Genomic DNA, 21,152 nt, shown 5'->3' on the forward strand with positions numbered 1-21,152 from the left:
TTGGCCGGGGCTGGATTTGAACACACCACCCTCGGTATATGGGGCCGGCGCCTTACTCACTGAGCCACAGGCACCACCATAATGACAGGTTTTATGGTCATTCCAGAAAAAGAGTTCCAAAATTGCTTTGAAAGGTGGACTAGGTACTGGCACCAGCACATGGCTTCCCAGGGGAATACTTTGAAAGTGACTGCAGTGATATTCAGCAATGAGGTACATAGCACTTTACCTAAGATGAGTTTGCAAACTTAATTTCCAGACCGTAACATACTATACAAACCCGAGGGTGCCATTATTTCTCTTTCCCGTTGTTGTTTTTATTATTATTAGCTATTTCACCATTACGGGTGAAGGCAATCATCTTGCAACATCAGAATAGACCCAGTGAGAAGTGTCTGCCTTTAATTTCTATGTATTTATGCCACCACTTCTCAAATTATTTCGTTTAAGCTTACAAGAACAAAAAGTTTGAAAACTTTCCCCACTTTACAGATGAGAAAACTAAAGTTCAAATAGACTAAGTGTTACATGATTTAAAAAAAATGATCAAGCCAGGTTTAAAATTCAAATTTTCTTACTTGGGGTCACTATTTTTCATAAATCTATGTTATTGTGGGTGTGGATGGTGGTCCATTCGTAGAGTTCAGAAAATGCTATTTTTCTCTATGGCTGAATTATCTCCTCTGAATCTTGACTACAATAGTTTGCCTCTGAGGTGGTACCAAGTCTATTCCTGCCTTCCTACATGTCTTTGATTTTCTGTTCTTTAAGCATGTCTTTCTCCACACTGAGTCAAAGAGTTGAAAATAACCATTCTAAGCAAACAAACGGACTTCATTGATGTTTCAGGTTCTTCTGCACAATAAGGACGTAATTTTGTTGATTGCTTCTTTCAAGACTTCCTTTACCTTTTCATTTCGTAAACTATAAATGAAGGGATTCAGGAGAGGTGTCACCATTGTGGTGAGGATGGCTGTTACCTTGTCAAAATCCAGGGACCGACTCTGGCTGGGCCTCACATACATGAAGATGTTGCTCCCGTAGGCAATGGAAACAACGGTGATGTGAGAAGCACAGGTGGAAAAGGCCTTGTGACGTCCTTGAGCTGAGGGGATGTGTAAGATGGTAGAGATGATATAGATGTAGGACACAGTGGTGAGCCCCAGTGAGGTCAGGAGGACAAGAGAAGATAAGAGGAAGTTTATCATCTCTATGAAATGAGTGTCTATGCAGACCATCTGTAGCAGAGGGGCAATGTCACAGAAGAAGTGATTAATTTCCTTATGACAGAAAGGCAATCTGGACACCACAATAGTTGGGTACAACACAGACATGAAGGCCCCCATCCAACATCCCAGAACCATCAGGAGGCAGACTCTACCGCTCATGATGATGGTGTAGCGCAGGGGGTTACAGATGGCCACATAGCGGTCAAAGGACATCACTGCCAAGAGGATGAACTCCACTGTGCCCAGGAAAAAAAAGAAGTATGTTTGGGCGATGCAGCCTGCAAAGGATATGGTCCTTCTGTCTTGCAGGAGACAAGCTAACAGCTTTGGAGTAACTGAAGTGGTGTATAAAATATCCAACAATGACAGATTACTGAGGAAGAAGTACATTGGGGTTTGGAGGCGCTGATCAGCCCATATTAGGGAAATGATGGCACTATTTCCCGTTAGGGTGAGCATGTAAGTAAACAAAAGGAGCACAAAAAGGGAAATCTGAAGCTTCTGAAGAGCAGGGAAGGCAGTCAGGGTAAATTCAGTCACTGTGGTCCGATTTTGCACGTCCATTGCAGAAAATGCTTAGTAGGCAGCAAATCTCTGAAAACAGAACAAAATACAGAAACAATTCAGCTCGAGGAAGTTTCCAACTCCTAGTACCTTTGATAAGAGTGAAGTAGAAAAAACTTTGTGTGAGGAATCAAGTGTGATTCGTTCACATCTTTCCTCTGATCCCAATATATGGGCCCTTGGGTGAATGATCTTACTTCTTTTTTATTTTTATTTTTATTTTTTTGCAGTTTTGGCCAGGGCCGGGCTTGAAACCTCCACCCCCGGTATACGGGGCCAGCGCCCTACTCCTTGAGCCACAGGCACTGCCCAACGATCTTATTTCTTTTAACTTATATTTAAAATTTTTGGTTGAATGAAATTGTCTCCTTTGTCCCTCCAAGTGACAGTCTTTGTGATTTTAGACTCTTTTATGCAATGGTCCTTCCTGACTCTCTCTTCTGCTTGTCCTGACCTACTATTTCACCTGAGTTCTGTGCCCGAGAGATATATACTTAATGGAGAATACAGCTAATCATTTGGAAAATGGAGAAAGAACACGTTAATAAAACTTGAGTCATTTTTCTCAAAGTTACTTCAATTTTGAAGGTATAATATTTTCTAAATCAAAGAGGAGGAACTATGAAAACTGGCCAAGGCAGTCCAATGAAGGGGAAGCTGTACTTGTTTTCTTTTTTTTCTTTTTTTGTAGTTTTTGGCCAGGGCTGGGTTTGAACCCGCCACCTCTGGCATATGGGGCCGGTGCCCTACCCCTTTGAGCCACAGGCGCCGCCCAGGAAACTGTACTTGTTTCTACTCACTTGTGTTATTGGTACCGTGTGTTGAGTGTGAATGTAATATCCAGTTGGACAGAAGTTATTTTTATTTTATTATTAAATCATAGCTGTGTACATTAATGCCGTCACGGGGCACCATACACTGGTTTTATAGACCGTTTGACACATTTTCATCACACTGGTTAACATAGCCTTCCTGGCATTTTCTTAGTTATTGTGTTGAGACATTTACATTCTACATTTACTAAGTTTCACATGTGCCCTTGTAAGATGCACCGCAGGTGTAATCCCACCAATCACCCTCCCTCCGCCCACCTCCCCCTCCCTCCCCTCCCTTTCCCCCTTCCCCCTATTCTTAGGTTGTAACTGGGTGAAAGCCATAAATTTGTATCATAGTAGGGCTGAGTACATTGGATACTTTTTCTTCCATTCTTGAGATACTTTACTAAGAAGAATATGTTCCAGCTCCATCCATGTGACAGAGGTTATTCTGATAAAATGACAATGCTTCCCTAAAATGACATGGTTTTCTTTGTTTTTACTTTTTATAATGATATAATGTTTTGATGTCCACACTATTACAGAATAAGTAGGTCCATGACATACAATTCATAATTTATATAACTTATTTTGTATACTTTGAAAAACTCTTTATGGGAAAATGGTTAGTAGATTTGTTTTGTTTTGCTTTGTTTTTATACTTGTTCCTTTCCATGTTATATCAATAGCAGCATCCAAGATAGTAACAAAATTATCCCCTCTCATTCCCCAACTGATTCTTACAAGTTCTCTCAAAAACTTCTCTCATACTTCACATTCTTTTTTTTTTTGAGACAGAGCCTCAAGCTGTCACTCTGTGTAGAGTGCTGTGCCATCACAGCCCACAGCACCTCCAAATCCTGGGCACAAGCGATTCTTCTGCCTCTGCCTCCCAAGTAGCTGGGACTACGGGTGTGTGCCACAATACCCGGCTATTTTTTGGTTGCAGTCGTCATTGTTGTTTGGCAGGCCTGGGGCTGGATTCGAACCTGCCAGCTCAGTGGTATGTGGCTGGCACCTTAGCCGCTTGAGCCACAGGCGCTGAGCCCATACTTTACATTCTTTTGTCAGCCATTTGATGAGGTTGTAAAGAGCAGTGTGAAGAACTGGATGCCATGAGATCTTTTAGAAACACTCAGCTTAAATCTGAATGCTGCTCCGCTTTTCATCTTCTATTGCAAGTCTATATAATTCAATTGAAGCCGCATCCTTTGTTGTATTATTTTGTGGCTTCCTCAACTTTCAGTTCAGTTAACCAATACGCAAACCCTGAGCGAGGCACTTTCTTGTCTTGGAGCACCCACTCAGATTCCCAGATTCTGTTCTGGGAAAAGCGATTGCCAGCATCTAGTTTTATTTTTATTTTATTTTTTTGGATACAGAGTTCCACTGTGTCACCCTGGGTAGAGTGCTGTGGTGTCACACCTCACAGCAACCTCCAACTCTTGGGCTTAATCAATTCTCTTGCCTCAGCCTCCCAAGTAGCTGGGACTACAGGGGCCCACCACAATGCCCAGCTATTCTTTGTTGCAGTTGTCATTGCTGTTTTAGCTGGTCCGGGCTGGTTTAGAACCTGCCAACTTCAGTGTACGTGGCTGGCGCTGTAACCACTGTGCTATGGGTGCTGAGCCCTTATCATTATTTTAAAATTCATTCTTTTGGTGAATAGGTTTTTTTGTTTTGTTTGTTTGTTTTAGAGATGGAGTCTCATTTTGTCACCCTTGGTAGAGTGCTGTGGTGTCACAACTCACAGCACCCTCCAGGGCTTAGGCGATTCTCTTGTTTCAGTCTCCCGAGTAGCTGGGACTACAGGTACCCACCACAACACCCGGCTATTTTTTGGTTGCAGTTTGGCTGGGGCTGAGTTCAAACCTGCCACCCTTGGTATATGGGACCAGCGACCTACTCACTGAGCCACAGCACTGCCCTGTTTTTTTTTTTTTTTTTAAGCATATGTTATGCATCATCTAAAGTTTCAGGTGCTAGAGCTATGTCAGTGGAAAATAAAAAATGTGAAGCAAAAATAAAATGAAAACATCAACAACAAAAACGGCCTCTATGAAGCTTATAATCATAGCTAAGGAAGATGGTTAAATAAATAAGTTAAAAAATGCTATGATCTTTATTGTGGTAAGTCTCAGAGCTATGGCTTTTTTTCTAAACATTTTTTGTTTGAAAAGTTAGTTTTGACTTTTTCTTATAAACAGAATTATTTCTCTTTGCCTCTCATTCATCTCATGCATCAAGGTATCCTAATTCTTTTGCTAACGGCTTCTGTCATCTTCTTTGTTCTAGATAAGGAAATACTGCTTTCTTAGAATTATTTAACATTTCTAGAGTATTGGTAAGTAAACACATCTCCTTTACAAATGCACAGTGGTTTTTGTCAACCTATGAGTAATTTTCAAATGTGATTGGAGTGGAATAAGTTGACTTGCCCTTGAATTTAGAAGCAGAGCTCTTTTTACTTCCTTGATAACCTTGGTCCTGGTTTCTACATCTATAAAAGAAGACTATTGATCATTTCCATATTTATTCTCAGTCTAAAAATTTCTTTTGTTTTTCTCGAGGTCAGGAACTCTTAATTCCCCATTAAGTTGAGCATAATAGGTGCTCATTTATTTACTAAATAAATTAATCAGAATTGAGGGAGCTTCTTTCTTTCTTTCTTTCTTTTTTTTTTTTTTAGGCAGAGTCTCACTATTTTCCCTGGGTAGAGAACCGTGGTGTCATAGCTCACAGCAACCTCAAACTCTTGGGCTTAAGCAATTCTCTTGCCTCAGCCTCCCAAGTAGATGGGACTATAGGCACCTGCCACAACACCTAGCTTTTTTTTTTTTTTTTTTTGTAGTTGTTATTGTTTGGCAGGGCTGGACCGAGTTTCAACCTGCCAGCCCTGGTATCTGTAGCCGGTGCCCTAGCACTGAGCAACAGGCATCGAGCCAGGGAGCTTCTTAAGTATAGGGTTTAGGCTGCCCCAAGAATAAACAATGGTAAGTTGTAATTGATATTTTCATTTATTTAATTTAGACATCTATCATATCTTGCACTTTCGTGGCATGTTTTACTTTTTCTAGTTGTTATTTTGTTTTGGAATCTATGTAGTTTTGAAAAGCTGATTGCTACAATATTGACCGCTGGGCTTACAAAGGGACTCAAACACCAAAGTACTTATTATATTAGCTCTTTCATGGTTTGGAGATGGGAGGGTAATAAGAAGGCAAAAGTCAAGGATAAAAGAGAGACATTTACAATAGCAAGGTCCATTATTTAATATCTTCTAGTCATTTTTGAAATTATTGTAAGGTGAGCTGTTTAACCATTTTGTTCTCAAAGAACTCCAAAGAGTCATATCTACTGAACTAGGGTGTTGATAGCAATAGAAACTCTTTTTACTGCACCTGTTCTGATATTCTGTCCCTTCCCTACTATTCCTGTGCTGCTCAGATAATAAACTTCCAAACTTATTTACTTCTGCTCCAAGGGCAAAATTACATTTGATTAGACAAGGGATAATGTTATTGAGGCCTAATACAAAAACAGAATAGAGTGCATTATGGGGACACGCAGAAACATTTTAGAATTCCCCTGCATTTCCTGTTTCCTCCTTTCTTCACTGCTGACAGGTTAGAGGACAAGTGTCTTCTGGATGAATAATGGGAATTCTCATGTAGCTGCCTATCATTTATCCTGTTGCTCCTCCCATTTGTCTAGTTAGTTGCTTTATAACATCGTTAATGTCCTGCATTTTCTTTCTTGCCTATATATTCTTTTATTTATTTATTTATTTATTTTTTGTAGAGACAGATCTCACTTTATGGCCCTCGGTAGAGTGCCGTGGCCTCACACAGCTCACAGCAACCTCCAACTCCTGGGCTTAAGCGATTCTCTTGCCTCAGCCTCCCGAGTAGCTGGGACTACAGGCGCCCGCCACAACGCCCGGCTATTTTTTGGTTGCAGTTTGGCCAGGGCCGGGTTTGAACCCACCACCCTCGGTATATGGGGCCGGTGCCCTACTCACTGAGCCACAGGCGCCGCCCTTGCCTATATATTCTTTTAGGGCCCAGAAAGGGGCTTGATTCCCCTCTGGTCTTGTAGGAGCTGAACAACCTGAAATCTTCAAAAGAATTCTGCCTTTTTTTTTTTTTTTTTTTTAGAATTCTGCCATTTTTTAACAATCAAAATCTGGGATAGGTGGAGACAAATGAAGTTGCTATTTGTTGTGGTTGTCCTAAAAATTTTATCAGTATGGAGAAAAATGATATTGAGAGCTGTACTTTGTACAGATTTATTTTGCTGTACTTTGGGTCACATGTAGCTATTGGAGAAGAATTAAAGATGTGGCATTGCTATCCCAAGTGGAGTCTCTTAACTTCATGAGAATGAAAGAAAAAATAACCCGATCTTTTTCAGATGATCTCTGGGCTTCATCATGTCTAGGAAAAAAGGCTCTTGGCTCCTTGACTGTTACAATCTGTGTGTAGCAATTTAATCACCATCTTCCCAAATGAAGGCTTTCATTTTGGGGAGCCATTTTTCTCATTAGCGTACCTATAAATCCTTGGAAAATTAAATAAATTGCATAGTTCAAGATTTAAGAATTATTGAGGAAAATGTAGCATCATGGAAAAAGTATAGCAGGGTTTAGAATCACAGAACCTGTGTTGTAATTTTTGTTTGGTCACTTGTGGATTTGTGATCTTTCAAGAAGAGTCTTAAGCATTGTGAATCTTAGGCTTCTCATCTCTGCAGGAGGGACAGTCGTAATGTCAGACTTAGAATCCTATGACAGTGCCCACCGCAGGGATTATACCTAGTTGGTGCTCAGTAAATGTTTGTTAAGAACATAGTGTTGGGGCGGTGCCTGTGGCTCAAAGGAGTAGGGTGCCGGCCCCATATACTGCAGGTCGTGGGTTCAAACCCAGCCCTGGCCAAAAACTGCAAAAAAAAAAAAAAGATGTGGTGGCAGTTGGGTGTTGGAGAAAATTTAAGATCTTTGCTGCTATTAGTAAAATGTGAAAAAACTTACTTTTTAATTGAAGTATATTAAGATCATTTGCTAATATACTTAAAGCTATAACATTTGACATCTGCCTCCATTACATTTACAGAGCAGTAGTTATACTTTAATTTATACAATATGCATATAAATTTAGGTAAGATTCAGACTGTTTAACACATAAATATAAATCATCATATAATAAAGTATACTTACATCACACTGATTGTAGAACACTTGGCATCTTCTTCATTCACATAAGTTAAGAAACTTGAAATTGGAGTATTTTTTCCTACTATATATCATCCACTATTCCTTAGAAGTTTTTATTACTCCGATTCTGAGTGCTATATAAACCTTTGTCTCATCCAAGATTTTTCCCCATATCATACTTAACCTTTCAAAACCACACCCAGTGGTTATTCAATTTTCTGCTTAAATACTCCTTCTCTTGATTGAAAACTTATCTTTTTGTAATATCTGATTTTTTCTTTTTAGTTTTTTTTTCTTACACCCATTAAGGAAGTTTAAGCCTTGGCTTATACTAAGAATAAATCCAAGTATTACACTATCATTTAATCTTTAACACTTCCAAGGTGTCTTAATATTTCTCCAAAATATTCGTGTCTGAATATTTCTCTAGGTTTCAAACAATATATATTCAGACTACATTTTTGCCAAGAGTAGCAAGATGGTTAAGTTTGGTTATGAATTAATGAGACACAACTGAAGTAAGTTTAGGCCTTCTGACTTTTATTTTAGATATCTGGTAAAAATGACTGAAAACGTCTCAACTCTTAGATTTTTCTTTCAGTTGTAGAAATGTAATTTCTTGTCTCTTCATTCAATTTCTATTTCTTTAGCAGATCCATCCAGAAAGTTAGAAATGTTTAGAAGCCATAGAATGTTAGGTTAGAAAACAAAAGGTATTAAGAACGAATCTGGTCCTAAAATGTTCTGCAATATCTTTTTTAAGTTGTTGTCTAGTGATGTTAAACTTGCTCTTCTTGAAGCATCTCATTTTACTTTGACAGCCTTGATTGCTAGAAAAATGCATATTTGCCTCATAATTTTGTTTAGGCACTCCTGATTATTCATTAGGGATGTTGTGACTTGACTTTAGGTATCTCTTCCTTATTTGCTTTCTCCAGAAAATAATATGACCTTGTCCATAGTGAAGTGATTCCAGTTGTGATCTTTAATGATTTTTTGTTGTTGTTGTTCACCTTTAGAGATTTGGATTAAAATCGCTCTTGGGACTATTGCCTAAAAAAGGTTAATTATTATTGCAGTCAGAGAATGTTAGAATTGAAGTCAGTAATCACAGTTACAAAGTTAAGTTCTTCTGCAAGACTCTCTTGGGTGCTCTTTTTTATTTAAAGAAAACTGAGAGCCTAGTTTTAAAGCCTCAGGGAAACAGAAACTTGTAAAACTAAAAAAAAAAAAAAAAAACAAAACCCATAAATATTTAGAGTATCTTAAACTAAACTTTAAGCTGCTCTTCAAACTGAGATTATTTACATGTGTGTGTCTATGTGTATATTTTATTATTTTTTCTATGTATATATTTTAAAGTCTATTTTATTGAGGTTTGATTTACATATAATAAGCAATTCTAAACATATAATTTGTTGAATTTTGGCAAATGCCATACAGTTATGTAACTACCGGCATCACCACAACAATGGTTTCCATTACCTTAATCCATTACCTTAAGAAGTTCTTAATTGTTTTGCAGTGAATCCTTTTCTTTTTCCACCCCAGCCCCTAAAAAAACACTTATATGCTCCCTGTTACATTAAGTTTGAATTTTCCAGAGTTTTATGTAAATGGAATGTTACATCTATAGTGTTTTGTGACTGATTTTTTCTTCACTTATTTTGATGCTTTGAGATTCATCTGAGTGTTTTGAGTATAATTAGTTTCCTCTTTTGTACTACTGAGAGTGATCAACTGTATAGATTTTACAGATATGTAGCATACCACAGTTTGTTTACACATATCTATTCACCAGATAGTAGACACCTGAGTTGTTTTAAGTTCTGGAAATTGTGAATAAAGCTTCCATGAGCATTTGAGTTTATGTTTTTGTGTGGATATTTGTTTTTATTTCTCTTGGATACATTCTTAAGAAAGGAATGTTGATAAGTGCATGTTTAGCTATATAAAAATTGTGAAAATGTGTTCCAAAATCATTGTACCTTTTTCATTACTACCAGCAATGTATGAGAGACTTCTAGTTCCATATTCTTGCCAGCACTTGGTGTTGTTAGTCTTTTTAATTTTGGCCATTCTAGTACATGTATAGTGGAATCATCTAATTTTATTTTTCACTTACGTTTCTCTAATGACTGATGGTATTGCTGATTTATTTATGTATTTATTTGTTTATCATCATTGTTGAAGTATTTGTTAAAATATTTTGACCAACTTAAAAAAGCATCAGATTATTTATCTTCTTATTGAGTTGTAACAGTTTCTTTTCTTCTTCTTCTTCTTCTTTTTTTTTTTTTTGAGACAGAGTCTCATTTTATCACCCTCGGTAGAGTGCTATGGCATCACAGCTCACAGCAACCTCCAACTCCTGGGTTTAGGCGATTCTCTTGCCTTAGCCTCCCAAGTAGCTGGGACTACAGGCACCGGCCACAATGCCTGGCTATTTTTTTTTTGTTGTTGTTGTTGCAGTTTGGCCGGGGCTGGGTTTGAACCCACCACCCTCAGTATATGGGGCCGGTGAGTTTCAAAAATATTTTCCAGACACAAGTTATTTGTTAGATACATGTTTTGCAAATGTTTTCTTCAAATATGTGACTTTGTTTTTCATTTTCTGAAATTTTTCTTAGCTATGATTCAACTGAAAAGCATTGTTATTTATTATGTTGATATCTCAATCTGAAGATCAAACTAAGACTGGATTGCAGATACTGGTTAATCAAATGAATAGGGAGTGGCAGGCTGAAGTATAGAACCCAGGGAAACAATGCAATTCTGAGAGTTGGTCAGACTAGAGCCACTAGAGATATTCTTTAAGAAACTATTAAATAAGTAATTGTTTCAGAAAGCTCTGAAATCAAAATAAGAGGCAAAGAGATTGAGCAGTTCTTTGGTTTCCAGAGAAATTGTATCACATCTGAGAATTTTTTCTTAATTGTTGGGGATTCATTGAGGGTACACAGAACCAGGTTACATTGATTGCCTTTGTCAGATAAGGACCCCCCCTGTAGTGTCCTGCTCCCAAAAGGTGTACCACACCCCTTGACCCTCCTGCCCCCTCTCACCTTCTCTTTCTTAGCTCTCTCCATCTCCCATCCCCCACTGTATACTAGGACCTTAATTGTCCTCCTATCAGAATTGAGTACATAGGATTCTTGGTTCTCCATTCTTGTGATACTTTACTAAGAATGATGTGTTTTGTTTAGAGACAGAGTCTAACTCTATCATGCTTGGGTAGAGTGCTGCAGCTTCATCATAGTTCACAGCAACCTCCAACTCATCATAGCTCACAGCAACCTCAAACTCTTGGGCTTAAGCAGTCCTCTTACCTCAGTCTCCCAAGTAGCTGGGACTGCAGGCACTGGCCATGATGCCTAGCTAGTTTTTCTATTTTTGGTAGAGACAGTGTCTTGTTCTTGCTCAGGCTGGTCTTGAACTCCTGAACTCAGGCGATCTACCCACCTTGGCCTCCCAGAATGCTACGATTACAAGTGTGAGCCACCACAGCCAGCCAACATCTGAGAATTTTGAATTAACAAAATTAGCAGGAAAAGAACTGAATTTGATTGGGGCTGTAATTAACAGTGCTGTATTGTCGCTTCACACAGCCATTTGATTCCTTTGCTGCTCTTTATCCCTTTTGCTCAAACAATACTAGAAGCATCAGCTGTGTACAATTAAGCAGAGTTTGTTCAAAATAATAATAGAAACACACTTAGTGATTATAGCTTATCTATAAATGAAATAAATGACAGCAATGTTTTATGAATGGGATGAAAGAATAAAGAATTCTTTATTTTGTTATTATATACTACCTATATTGCATTTTGATATTTTGTTATTGCATACTATATATATTGCATATTTGCACTACCTGTGATGTGGTCTAGTGTTACTTGAAAGTGGACTTGGATTAGTTGTGAGCTGTGTGATGCCATGGCACTCTACCGAGGGCCATAGAGTGAGACTCTGTCTCTACAAAAAAAAAAAGAATAGTTACTAAAAACTAAAAAGTGAGATTATTGTGCAATCTAGCTATCCCATACTTGGTTATCTATCCAAAAGAAAACTAATCAATATTTCAGATGGATACCTGCACCTGCTTGTTTATTGCAAGGGTTGTATTTATCACTTGTGAGTTTCCCCATAGAATGTTATTTCTCAAAAAGTGTATTCGAACTTTCTTTGGAAACCAAATAAAACCATAAAAATAACATAAAATGCATAAGAAGAGTGCAAAAGGAGCAAATATATCCAAGTTTTGTTTGTACTTAGAGTCAAGAATTATGAAATAATAGGAAATCCATTTCAGCAATTTGTGGAAAAAAAGACAGCTTGATTGAATAGCGATTTCGCCGGGTATGCAATGGGTTTAATGATCAGAACACAGGGATGAAAGTGAAGTGGGAATTTTGTGCAGACACATTGGGTGAGTCTGTAACTTTAATTGAAAACAACTTGGCTGAACATGGAGGCTCCTGCTTATGATCCTAGCACTTTGGAAGGAAGGAGTAGGGTCAGGGGATCATTTAGGCCAGGAGCTGGAGACCAGCCTGGGCAACATAGTAAGACCCCATCTCTTAAAAATAAATTAGAACAGGGCGGCGCCTGTGGCTCAATGAATAGGGCGCTGGCCCCATATGCCAAGGGTGGCGGGTTCAAACCCAGCCTCCGCCAAACTGCAACAGAACAACTGGCGGGCGCCTGTAGTCCCGGCTGCTCGGGAGGCTGAGGCAAGAGAATCGCATAAGCCCAAGAGTTAGAGGTTGCTGTGAGCCATGTGACGCCACGGCACTCTACCGAGGGCGGTACAGTGAGACTCTGTCTCTACAAAAAATAAATAAATAAATAAATTAGAACAATCCATCGTTTTGGGAAATAGGGTGTGCCAAGAAAGGTGGCTGTCCCCTAGCCTGTCATGTGATACCTGTTCATGGGGAATCTAGTGCCAAATCATTGTAGACTACCTGCTTCTAGGTCAGGGTTTTGTAGGAATGTAGCTCCCTCTCTGCGATCTAATGAAAAAATACATTTTTTGAGAGACATTCTTAGTAAAATAAAGAAAGAGTTTTTTTTTTTTTTCCTGTGTTTAACCTTATCCTGAAGATCTGAGTCAATGAATAAGACAACGCAATGAAAAAGAAAGAAACTGGGCAGCACCTGTGGCTCAGTGGGTAGGGTGCTGGTCTCATACACCCAGGGTAGTGGGTTCAAACCTGACCCCGGCCGAAATGCAACAAAAAAAATAGCCAGGCTTTGTGGCGGGTGCCTGTAGTCCCGACTACTTGGGAGGTTGAGGCAAGAGAATCACCTAAGCCCAAGAGCTGGAGGTTGCTGTGAGCTGTGACGCCACAGCACTCTACCAAGGGCAAAAGAATGAGATTTTTGTCTCAAAAAAAGAAAAAAGGAAAGAAAAAGAAACAAATGATAGGAGAGTTGGGAGGGAATGCATCTTACCTTTTCTGCAGACAACCTACTTTCCTCCCAGGATAATCTAAGAGAACCTACAGATAAATTATTAAAACTAAGGTAGGGTTTTGGCTCAGTGCCTGTGGCTCAAGCGGCTAAGGCACCAGCCACATATACCTGAGCTGGCGGGTTTGAATCCAGCCTGGGCCCGCCAAACAACTATGACGGCTGCAACCAAAAAAAGCTGAGCATTGTGGTGGGTGCCTGTAGTTCCAGCTACTTGGGAGGCGGAGGCAGGAGAATCTCTTGAGCCCAGGAGTTGGAGGTTGCTGTGAGCTGTGATGCTACAGCACTCTACCCAGGGTGACAGCTTGAGGCTCTGTCTCAAAAAAAAAAAAAACAACCAAAAAACCCCCAAAAAGCTAAGATAGGGTTTCATAAAGTTCCTAGATACATAAATCATCAAGTTTACACCAGTAATAAACAATCAGAAAATATTATGAAATATTACAATTCACAAAAGTACAAAACTACCGGTCACCTATGACTCAACCTAGGAAAAATTTCTCTGGGGATAAAAAAAATTACAAGATGTTATTGAGAAAGATAAAAGAAGATCAGAGTAGATGTTGTTGTATGTATGTGTGGAATAAATATTAAAGTTATCATCAATGATCTCCAAATCAGTTAATCAGTCACGTCAATTCTGAATGAAATAATAACTGGGATTTCTGTGGAACCATAAAAGCTGACCCTGCTATGTATATGGAGATCAAAAGTCTCAGAACGATCAAGATAATTTTGGACAAAAGCAAGGACTTGGGTCTATTAAATATCAATGGTTATTCCTACTACAAAGTAATTAGGAGTGTGGTATGGTGCAGGGACATAAAAATAGACCAAGAAAATAAACTAGACAGATCAGAAACAGACTTATAGGTGTATATTTTGATATATTATGAAGGTTGTCTTAAAAATCAATAGGGAACGGAATTAAGCCACAAGATTGTTCTAGATTGTTACCTAGTATATGAAAAGCATATAAAATTGAATCTACTCCTTATATAATTCATAAGAATTATTTCCAGTTGAAGTAAACAGTAGGGATTTCTTTTTTGTTTGTTTGTATGTTTGTTAGTTTTTCAGATTAATGCGAGGATACAAATGTTTAGGTTACATTTTTTTCATTTCCAAGGTAAAAGTTCAACTACAAAGTTCAAGTTGTAGTTGAGCCCTTCACCCAGGGGGCGTGCTGAATACTTTTGCATGGTGCACATTAGCTGAGAACTTGACAATCCCCCCCACCCCTGCAGCTCCCTTTTCCTCTTTCCTCCTCTTGCCTCACCCTCACTAGAATATATATGTGTTTTTCTTTCCTGTGGGTTTGTAGTTTTTATATATGGGTTTCACTTCAGTATCGAGTACATTGGATACTTACTTTTTTTTTTTTTTCCATTCTTGTGATACTTTGAGAAGAATGTGTTTCAACTCCATCCAGGTAAACACAAAAGATGTAAAGTCTCCATCTTTTCTTATGCCTGAATAGCACTCCATGTCATATATAAACCACAGTTTGTGAATCCATTCATGGGTTGCTGGGCACTTGGGTTGCTTCCGCTGTCTTGCCAATTGTGAATGAAGCTGCAATAAACATTCTAGTACAAGTGTCCTTGTGGTAAAATGATTTCTCCCCCTCTGGGTAGATACCTAGTAATGAGATTGTGGAATCAAATAGAAGGTCAGCTTTTTAGTTTTTTTTTGAGGATTCTCCATGCTTCTTTCTCAATCTGACCGGCAATGCAAAAGTGTTGAGAGTAGAGATTTCTAAAACAAGAAACAGGGCAACGCCTGTGGCTCAACGGAGTAGGGCACCAGCCCCATATGCTGGAGGTACAAAAAAACAAACAAACAAACAAAAAAACAAAAACAAAAAATAAGAAACAATAAGGAATCAACTAAAAGGCAAGTTGGTACATTTTATCATATCAAATATGAATATTTCTCTAAAACAAAAAGGTATCATCAATAGTTAAAGAAACAGCCTCAAGTATTTTGAATTCAATTTTTTCAAACCATATTTTCAGTTCATATAACCAGTTAGTATTCTTTTCCAAGGTATAGGAAGACCTACAAACCAGTAAAAAATAGACAAACTATCCATTAGGAAAACGGTCAAACAGTAATTCACAGAAGAGAAAAACAGATGCTCAATAAGATGAGATAAAATGTGCAAACTTAGTAATAATTGAAATAGCCAAGGATTCGAAAGGGTGATCATGGAAGTGTTGGCAAAAGGAACCGTAACTGTCACACTTCTGGCAAGAGTGTAAATTGGTACATCCATCTTTGAGATGATTTTGTTAATATTAAGGAATCTTCAAAATGTATATGCTCTCTGACCCAGAAATTCCAGCCCTAGAAAAATATAGGAGAAATTGTAGCTCATAAACAAAGGGAGTTATATGGACAAGAATATTCAGAGCAACTTTGTAACAGGATAAAAGGAAACCAGCACATGTCTATTAAAGTGGCCCTAATGAATATTTTACATTGTATGTTTACACAGGAATGCCTATAGTAGTTTAAATGAATGACGTGTACTAAACTTATCAATGAATAACGAAAAAAATCACAAGAGTTTAGTGAACAAAGCAAATTGCAAAAACGATCTATAGTGTATGATATTTACTAATTTCCAAACATTTGGAAAGCTGGGCTATATCATTTTTATAGATGATGTAGTAAAAATATCAACATGAATGTAAAATGATCAGCAACGCATCCTTACAAAGTGCTTTCTGATGGAATATGAGGGAGAGGAATGAGATTGGGGACATTTGTAGAACAACTACAGTTACATCTATCCATTAAAGTGAAAAACTTCTAAAGGAAATAGGGTGTAACGTTAAAATTTCATAAAATTAGCTGATGTGAACACGTTTGATCATACTGTTTTGTGTTGTCTCCGTGTATTTGTGATTCCCAGAGTTGACCATGAAGCAGTATTATTTTCATAATTTATTATATTAATAATTTATTGTATTAATAACAAATGTAGAAGGAACTCTTTGTTCAGCAGGCCAGGATTTTGGACAAGCCATCTTCTGGATCTTTTTACAGACCCAATGCACAGACATTTACATAATGCTAAACAGAGAAAAGACTGGAGACGCAGACGGCCCATATGCACGGAGGTTTTTGTAAAGATGAGCATCTGGACTGAAAGGTCCAGGGAGTGGAATCACAGAGCCCAGGTGACGCGCCGCGCGTGGATCTGCTGTCTGTTGTGGTCGTCTTCCTTCCCAGTATCCGAGTGAATGCGGACGATGCTCCGGGGCATCCCAGAGCGCTCTGGCAGCGAGATCACTTGGATTGAACTCCCCACTTCATCGCATTTCGTGGCAGATTTTTCTGCCCTGTTCGGGCAGGCACAGGTGTTACTGGTCTTCTTGCACTGTAGGAGAGACAGTATTGCTGGGGGAAAGAGACGCCGGGGAGTGGGATGAAGGAACAGTGGAGAGTCACAGGGATGCTTCCCTCCACCTTGGCAGAAGATCCTGACCCAAGCCGAGCTGGATCCCTTCCCTACCCACTGACCCAAGCCGAGCTGGATCCCTTCCCTACCCACTGACCCAAGCCGAGCTGGATCCCTTCCCTACCCACTGACCCAAGCCGAGCTGGATCCCTTCCCTACCCACTGACCCAAGCCGAGCTGGATCCCTTCCCTACCCAAAGCCATCTGGCAGGGAAACTCTTTAGGGGAGGGGACCCTGAAGTACATGCACAATGGCCCAAGTGCGGCTCAGCTCAAGAAAATGGAGGATTCTTTTTGAAAGAGCACTTGCTTCTATATGGATTAGGATGTACAATTCCAAGTGAACTTTTAAGACTTTTAAAGACTTCTTAGGAAGAGAGGGTCTCTGGTTTGGGTAGACGTGGTTTCCCAGTGCCCTCAAACTGTCTGGCTTTGCACTGTACCTGGTCACTCCCCCCAACCCGTGACTGAGCATTCAGTCTCAGCCACTCTCCTTTCCTTGTGATTTTGAAGGTCATCTCTGATCTAAAGTGGAGGGCGTGTGAAAGGGAAAAGGAAAGGTGGCCGTGGAGAGCTGGCCTCTGAGGCAGGGACAGCAGACTTTTCCCACAGCTGGTCTCCAGCGCTCTCCCTGGAGGAACCGTCCTCCGAGGATGAGTCCAGGGGAGTTCCAGCTATTAAAATGCGAGGTTGGGCATCTTTTCCTCCACTTCCCCAGCCTGCCTCTTTCACCCTTCCCTCCGTCGGGGGTAGGTTTGTTCTCAACACCCTCCAAGGGCCCTGGAGACACTCACCACAGATGAAAAAAAACAAAACATTTAAGTAGCCAGTGAAACCCATCCAGTTGATTTTGTAGCTAGTGAAGTACACGGATTGGCCCTCCCTCAGCTTCAGGTGGTACAGGAGGAGCGCGCAGAGCAGAAGGACACCTGACGAGCAGACGGGGGAGAAAAGAGCCCCTTTACTGCAGTCTTCACCCAAGGGGCACTTGACTCCGCCTTCACCCTGTCCAGCTGCACCTCACCCAAAGACTGATCCTTGGTGGTGGATCTAATTCAGAAGCTGTATGTCTGTGTGTGGGAATATATTTGTATCTACGTGTATAACTGTATCTGTATCCGTGTCTGTATCTATTTATACCTAGGTCTGCATCTACATCTGTATCCAAAATTATACCTAGGTCTATTTCTATTCTATGTCTAAATCTATGCCTATTTATGCCTATATATCTGTATGTATAATCAATACCTACACCTATATCTATATCTACAGCTATCTATACCTGCCTATACCTATATCTATAGATCTATATATATACCAATGACTATGCCTATGTCTGTCTATACCTATACCTATATATATATCTATAATATATTCCTATACCTATAACTATATCTGTATCTATATCTATACCTATACCTATAATTATACCTATGTCTATCTATACCTATACCTATATATCTATATCTATAATCTATACCTGCACCTATATCTGTATCTGTATTTATATCTATAATCTATACCTACACCTATATCTGTATCTGTATTTATATCTATATATCTATATCTATAATCTATACCTACTCCTATATCTGTATCTGTATTTATATCTATATATCTATATCTATAATCTATACCTGCACCTATATCTGTATTTATATCTATATATCTATATCTATAATCTATACCTGCACCTATATCTGTATTTATATCTATATATCTATATCTATAATCTATACCTGCACCTATATCTGTATCTGTATTTATATCTATATATCTATATCTATAATAATCTATACCTACACCTATATCTGTATCTGTATTTATATCTATATATCTATATCTATAATCTATACCTACACCTATATCTGTATCTGTATTTATATCTATAATCTATACCTACACCTATATCTGTATCTGTATTTATATCTATACATCCATATCTATAATCTATACCTACACCTATATCTATATCTGTATCTATATCTATATTTGTAGCATATATATCTATAATCTATACCTACACTTACATCTGTATATCTATCTGTACCTATATCTATATATCTATATCTGTAATCTATACCTATACCTATGTCCACACCTATGCCTAGACATATCCCTAATCTATATCTATATCTGTATCTCAATCATCTCTCTATGTCAAAAACTAGGAAGGCCAGTTAGTCAGACATGGCAACCAGGACCCACAAACCAAGCACACCTCCCAGCTGATGTTAGGGGAGCCAGGAAATTACCTGTGAGGAAACTGAGGCTGGCATTGATGAGGTGGAAATACATACTTTCAGGAATTATATAGGTGGATTCCAAACCCAGAATCAAGTTAAGGAAGAAGGAGAGGTTGAGGATCAAAATCATCATAACCCTGATCAGTTTCAGTTCATCTGTTGGAAAGCAGAAGCTGTATTGAGAGAAGGACAGATATTTCTTCTAGGGTCATTTCTACCTGGAGTCCACAAATCTTTGGGTCAAAATTGGAGTAGGGGAAAAAGTTTGAGGGAACAATAAATAGAGAAGGTGGGAAAGAATAAAGAGTTGGGGGACTTGAAGCTGAATGGGAGAGAGAACAAGAAGAAATTGTTGTCTATGTTGGTATCTGGATAAGCTTCTTTTTCCTTTTCTCAGAACTCTTTTTTTTTTTTTTTTTTTTTTTTGCAGTTTTTGGCTGGGGCTGGGTTTGAACCCACCACCTCTGGTATATGGGGCCAGCGCCCTACTCCTTGAGCCACAGGTGCCACTCTTCTCAGAACTCTTGTTAGAAAACTTCATTCACCCTGTCCTCTTCTAGTGGCAGCACGGCCTGTTTTACCTACTGCCAGTTACTTTTCTTTCATACCGGTCATGTTCTAGCTGTGCTGACCACCATGCTGCTAGTGCCAGGACTTCTCAAAGGTCCAGCAACTAAGTCTGTGAGCATGTAACCTTTTGCCCCAAACATTCAAGTGGTGAGATTTTGGAGTCTGCCTTGGCTATGTTGTTTATGAAAGGAGGCCTGAGGAAGTTGTATCAGAGAATAACAGATCAGCTGGTGAGGTGAGTGAAAGTCAAGGGAAAAGGAATCCTTTCTCTCCACCCATCTCTTTACAGGGGATAGTTCTGACCTTCTGGCCAATCCTTGCTACAGCACACCATCCATGGGCTGTGTTTTACCGTGGTACCTTTTCCTTCTAGAATCAATTCAACCCATTCATCTATGATGATTCCTACTATCAACAAGACTATGATCCAGGAGGAGAAGAAGATTTTCATGGCCTGGATATTCCGGTTTGATATATGCACCATTGTGCACAGGGATTCCTAGTTGAAACTACCACCAATATTCCCCATGTCTCTTCTCTGATTTGACTAGTCACAGATGAAGAGAAAAATCTGAAATTTGCCTGATTGCTGAGGCATAGGCAGTGGCAGAAGCTGAAGTTGCCTATAGAACAGAGAGGATAACGCCCACCCTTGACCACTCCTATGTCTCTTGGGGCTAGCCTGTTGTCAAGACTCTCAACTGCCTTGGAATCATCTACTGTTTTGACCCTTGACCTTGAGGCATAGTGCAGTGGAAGAACCTGAGTCTTGAGAGAACTTCGAGGTACAGTGGGAGATGTGACGTCACATGCAGAGAGAGCTAACAGATACAGGGATAATTAGAAGCCGTCAAAGAAATTAGACATGCGTGATGGAAGAGGTGCAATGTATGAATTAGAATTATATGCTCCAAGATTAGTTCAGCCCTGGGATGAGTCAATGATGAGGAAAAGGGTTTCAAGATGATCGAGATGAATGGTCAGCTAGCTAACATCACAAAAGGGAATGGCCATTCAACATGTAGGATGTTCTAAAGAAAGTTGGGTCCTCATGGGGAGGGCCCAATCAGTTTAGTCAGGCAGTCCTTCAGGCACTCAACCAATGCCCAGACGCTGAAGAGCTGGCCTGACGTGCTGACCATTGTTGTCTAATATCATCTGTTGGCTGTAGGCAATCCTTTCTAGTCAGAATTGCCTTTGAAACTTGGCAGAGGAAACACTTTCAGATTCCTTGAACAGGTAACTGTGGTATGTACTGGTCTCAGGACCAGAGGACTTTTTACTGAAATCTTAAATAAATAAAAATTTTAAAAAAGTCTTTTACTAACCTAAGATGAAAGTTAGGCGTCCCTCTGGCCTGTTTCTTTGACCTTATTACAGGTCACTTTCCTTGGACCAAAATGAACTTTTCTTATAACCTCAAAAACACCAAACAACCACTCTTCCAGACCTCTCTATACATCTTATTATATTAGTATATTATATATTTTTTGAGATACTGTCTAACTCTGTCACCTAGCCTGGAATGCAGTGGCCTCAGCGTAGCTTTCTGCAGCCTCAAATTTCTGGGCT

At 39.3% G+C, this 21,152-nt stretch overlaps 2 protein-coding genes across 2 annotated transcripts; both read right to left on the reverse strand.

The window, feature by feature from the left end:
* Positions 1-845: 845 nt before the first annotated feature.
* LOC128588860 (olfactory receptor 6M1) lies at positions 846-1,793 on the reverse strand. The gene has a single exon (XM_053595620.1). The coding sequence runs from the start codon at positions 1,791-1,793 to the stop codon at positions 846-848; it is 948 nt and encodes a 315-aa protein (XP_053451595.1).
* Positions 1,794-16,470: 14,677 nt separating this feature from the next.
* Positions 16,471-20,064, reverse strand: TMEM225 (transmembrane protein 225). Its single transcript, XM_053595621.1, has 4 exons — positions 19,884-20,064; positions 19,020-19,166; positions 17,559-17,693; positions 16,471-16,703 (listed from the first exon to the last, which is right to left on the reverse strand). The coding sequence occupies exons 1-4, from the start codon at positions 20,062-20,064 to the stop codon at positions 16,471-16,473; spliced, it is 696 nt and encodes a 231-aa protein (XP_053451596.1).
* Between the last annotated feature and the right edge of the window lie 1,088 nt (positions 20,065-21,152).

The sequence above is a fragment of the Nycticebus coucang genome, chromosome 6, assembly GCF_027406575.1.
Source record: "Nycticebus coucang isolate mNycCou1 chromosome 6, mNycCou1.pri, whole genome shotgun sequence".
NCBI lineage: Eukaryota > Metazoa > Chordata > Mammalia > Primates > Lorisidae > Nycticebus > Nycticebus coucang.